General features: G+C 50.5%; 1 protein-coding gene across 1 annotated transcript; it reads right to left on the bottom strand.

Moving 5' to 3' along the window:
* Positions 1-3,009: 3,009 nt before the first annotated feature.
* LOC106779615 lies at positions 3,010-3,639 on the bottom strand. The gene has a single exon (XM_014667763.1). It carries the CDS (start codon positions 3,637-3,639, stop codon positions 3,010-3,012), a length of 630 nt encoding a protein of 209 aa, XP_014523249.1.
* Positions 3,640-4,870: the final 1,231 nt, after the last annotated feature.

Here is a 4,870-nt window from a genome sequence, read left to right as displayed (position 1 = left end):
ATTATTAACAAAGCTTTATAAAATGCGGAGATCTTCAATCCTTCTTTGTGAATATTGTCTTGTGCAAATCTGTTCATCATCAAAACTTCATCTCTTTAATTTTGCCAACAGAGCTTAGCTTTGACAACATGCCGGCGCGGGCGTTCAGCTCACGAGGTATGTGTTGCACGGTTATGTTTTCAAAAGTCTGGGCTATGGCCGAAGCTTTGTGGTAGTATCTTAAGAGATGTTCTTCTTTCACCTGAAAGTCTCCGTTCATTTGCCCCACGACTAGTTGCGAGTCCGTCCGGCAGGTGAGCTGTCTTGCCCCCATGTCACGAGCGAGTTCAAGCCCGGCTATCAAAGCCTCATACACGGCTTGGTTATTGGAGATCTTGAACTTGAACATGAGTGAATGCTCTATTAAGAACCCGTTTGGGCCCTCCAATACTATCTAAGCCCCACTAATCGTTCGTCCGGAGGCCCCGTCGACAAATAACATCCATTCTTCTCCTTCGGATGGTGACAACTCAACTGTAAAATCTGCCAAGTGCTGGCCCTTGACCGATCCTCTGGGTTCGTAGCGGATTCCAAATTCAGACAGTTCAACCGCCCAACCGACCATTCGGCCGGCCAAGTCGGGTTTTCTCAGGATTTTAGATATGGGATGATCCGACCGGACGACGATTTGATGACTCTGGAAGTATGGCCTCAATCTCCTGGCCGCCGTGAGAAGGGCCAAAGCCACCTTCTTCACATGCTGGTATTGACGTTCGGTATCCTGCAGGGTCCTACTGACGAAATAGATTAATTTAAAAGTTGGCTTCTCCTGAAACAAAACTGCGCTTACCGCCGCCTCTGACACTCCCAAGGAAACTTGGAGCTCCTCGCCCTGGATAGGTCGGCTCATCACCGGGGGGTTGAGGAGGATGTTCTTGACGTCAACAAAAGCTTGTTCGCATTCATCGTCCCACTTGTCTGTGGTTTCTTTCTTCATCTTTCTCAGAATTGGGCGAATTTTTTCAGCCAGTTTGGGTATGAACCGTGACAGTGCGGTGAGTCGGCCGACCAACCGTTGAATGTCTTTTAAAGTGCGGGGGCTTTGCATCTGCATGATGGCTTCGCATTTATCGGGGTTAGCCTCGATTCCCCTGGACGTCAGCATGAAACTCAGAAATTTTCCAGCAATCACACCGAACGTACACTTGGCAGGGTTTAGACGCATGCCATACTTCCGGACTTGTCCGAACACTTCTTCAAGATCTGCCAGGTGATCTCCGCCCTCTCCCGACCGTACAACCATGTCGTCTACATATACGTCCATGCACCTGCCAATTTGGTTGGTGAAAATCCGATCCATCAACCTTTGATAAGTAGCGCCAGCGTTCTTCAAACCGAAAGGCATGACTTCGTAACAGTAATTGGCCCTATCCGCCATAAACGCGGTCTTGGTAACGTCTGGACCGTGCATGGGTATTTGATTATACCCGGAATACGCGTCCAGGAAACTGAGCATACGATGGTCGGACGCACCGTCTACCAGGGCATCAATGCTGGGGAGGGGATAGGAGTCTTTCGGGCTAGCTTTGTTCAAGTCTGTGTAATCGGTACACATGCGCCACTTGCCGTTTGCCTTCTTTACCATGACCACGTTAGCCAACCACGTGGTGTAGGTAACTTCTCGGACGAATCCGGCCTCCTTCAACTTCCTGACTTCCATCTCCACTGCTTTGCGCTTCTCCTCTCCCATCTTTCTCTTCTTTTGAGCCACCGGGCGGGCCTCCCGGCACAAGCTAAGTTTGTGAGACGCGACAGAGGGATGAATGCCAGGCAAATCCGTCGCTGTCCAAGCGAACAAATCACGATTATGCCATAATGCGGCCCTAAGCCGTTCCTCCGTCTTCGGGTCCATACCCCGAGCGATAAGTGTGGTCTGCGTGGGATCCGACCCAATAAGAACTGGAACTGTTTCGCCTATTGGTTCTAGGCGATCATTCGTGTTGGTCCGGGGATCCAAATCAGTCATAGATACCTCCGGTCGACCGGTCTTCTGCTTCACCTCTCTAGGGAACATCTTCAATCTTGCTGCGTAACATTCTCTAGCCGTCCGCTGGTCCGCCCGTACTGTGCAGATCGTCCGGTTGGAAGTGGGGTATTTAAGCGTTAAATGCGGAGTGGACACTATAGCGCCGAATGTGTTGAGGCACGGCCGTCCCAACAAGGCATTGTAAGAGGTATTTGCCTCTACTAACAAGAATCTAACCTTCTTTTCTTCGCTAGAGCGGCTGGTTCCCAGACGGATCCTCAAGTCAAGGTAGCCTCGGGTGTCAACTCTTTCCCCGGCGAATCCTACCAGCTGCTCCCCAAACGGGACAATTAGGTCCTCCGAGATATCCATCTGTTGGAAAGTTTTCCAGTAGAGGATGTTCACCGAACTGCCTTGATCTACCAATACCTTGCTGATCTCGTACCGTGCTACCTCCACAGTGATGACCATGGGGTCGTCTTGTTCGGGGTCGGGTGCATGAAAATCTTCATCCGTGAAGGTGATGGGCAACATGGTTCTCTTAGGGACCTCCACGGCAGGGATGGACCGCAACGTCCTGATACTTCTTTTGCGAGCGGACGAGGAGTGTCCTCCGCCAGCGAACCCTCCTGAGATGGTATTGATGACTCCCCTCAACGGGCGACTACGGGCCCTCTCCTGACTTCAACTGCGTGATCTCCTAGCGTCATTCCTCCGGTTCCCCGCGTATCGGTCGTCGTGGTCATCAGAGGACCGATGGTTCCTTGCCGACCGAGGGGGGCTTCTCGTGTATGTTCTCTTTTCGTCAGCGCGAGAATAGTTTGGCCTCACATACTCCTTTTGTTCTCGACCCCCCTGGTATTCCGCCGTTCGGCTTCCTTTCACATATTGTTGCAATAGCCCAGCCCTGATCATTTCTTCTATTTTATCTTTCAATGTCACACAATCTTCAGTGTTGTGACCCATGTTTTAATGGTATAGACAGTGTTTAGAGTTGTCTGCTCCTAGGGGGTCGGACGCTGTTGTGGCACTTGCATTACTTGGGCGCTGAGCGACTCTTGTAGTATCTGTGCTCTAGGGGCGTTTAGTTGTGTATATTGCGGGAACCGGGGGTTCCGGGGTCCCTCTCTCGCCTTGCCGCCTCCCGGGCGACTACCTTGATTATCCCGTCGACTCTCCTGCTTCTCCGCCTTCGCTTCCTGGAGTTCCTTCCGGTATCTTTGCTTCATATCCTCCACCCTGATCTCGTCAACCGTTCGCTGACGCAACTCTTCCATACTCCTAGGAGGATTCCGACATATACTGTCCTTAAACGGTCTGGGATGCAGTCCGGGCATAACATGTTGCAAAGCCAATTCCGTGCTGAGTCCCTTCACACGCCGGACGGTTCTTTGGAACCGATCCATGAAGGCTTTGAGAGGCTCCTCCTTACCCTGCTTGAGGTTCATTAAGTCAACAATTGTGGCTTCTTGTGCTCGGCAAGCCGCAAACTGATTCTTGAACATGTTGCTCAATCCCTTGAAATTTTCTATAGAACCGTCCGGAAGGGAATCAAACCAATCTAAGGCTTCTCCCTCTAGGGAGAGTGAGAATGCTCTGCACCAGATGGCGTCACAACCGGTGCGAAACGCCATCGCATTCGTGAAGGATTTAATATGGGCTTCAGGATCGGAAGTTCCATCATGTCTTAAATTGTGGGGGAATGAATCGGTCTAGTATTTGGACCTCCATTATTGCCGGCACAAAGGGTACTAGCACCGATGGTGCCTCGTTTTTCACCAAAACCACACTCTCTCCCATTTCCTCTCTGTTCTCCTTGTTCTCCTCATTTCTCCGGGCGTTGTTGTGCGCCTCTCTCTCTTCCTCCAATGGACGAGTCCGTTCTTTCTCCCCATTGGCATGCGCCGTTTGCTCCTTCATGTGGGCTAGACACTTGGCCGCACGGCCATCATCTCCTCCTCATGTTTCTTCTGCATCTCTTCCATCCTTAACTCCAATGCCCGTATCACTCCGCTAGGATCATCAGTGGTATTTCTTGTGGTCACCATTGGTACTAACCTCTGGCCCCACGGTGGGCGCCAAAATGTTCCGGTCGAGAATGTCTCCAAGTCCTCCTTCACACTTTCCTCACGAACCGTCCGTCTTCTTCCTGTCTATTCTTAGTGATGTCGTTCTCTTGGTCGAGCTTGGCCGGATACCTGTTAATTATACTCCGACGCTCAAGTCAGTATTGATTCTCAAGGTTAGAGATAGAAAGAGAGTGAAATAAATGTGCAATCAATGTAACCACCTACCTCTTACCTTTGACTCTTATTTATAGTTTTTCCTATGGGCCAGTGATTAGTGTGAACTTAATCAAGGCCCAATTGCAGGCCTGTTGGGATTAATCTAATTTTACCTTAATCCGGATTTGTTTGACACTTTGATTCGTGAGCGTCGACGGCCGGACCTCAGACGGCCGTCCTTATGGTGTAACAAGAAAACATTTTGACGTTGGTCGTCTTGATGGCGTGGTGATGTTTGTCGCCTAGATTATACACGTTTCGCGACGACAGAGCGAGGTTTCTGATGGCCGGGTTGTGCCCGGTCCTGCATATCAATCATGCGGACACTCTTATGGGCCGATCTGTGCCCAGCCATAATTATCAGCCATGCGTTGGCAGGGCTTGGTGAACCCTAATTCCATATTTGATGTCCCGACTCTCACAGGCCGACCGTCCGTTCCTACGGTTACGCAGGTATCGACCGGGTTCCATCTCCTGATCCTCGGGTGGTTGTGAACCTCTCGGTGTTGTCCGGTCCCTACCGTACAGGAGTTATTGAGTGAAAATAGTTTTTTTAATTCGATTGTTTTTCAAAACTGAA

This window comes from Vigna radiata, unplaced genomic scaffold (genome assembly GCF_000741045.1).
Source record: "Vigna radiata var. radiata cultivar VC1973A unplaced genomic scaffold, Vradiata_ver6 scaffold_361, whole genome shotgun sequence".
Lineage (NCBI taxonomy): Eukaryota > Viridiplantae > Streptophyta > Magnoliopsida > Fabales > Fabaceae > Vigna > Vigna radiata.
This window is presented reverse-complemented; position numbering and strand designations above follow the sequence as displayed.

Excerpts from the sequence above, each read along its gene's own strand:
- LOC106779615 (XM_014667763.1), bottom strand. The coding sequence starts at position 3,639 with ATGGCGTTTCGCACCGGTTGTGACGCCATCTGGTGCAGAGCATTCTCA.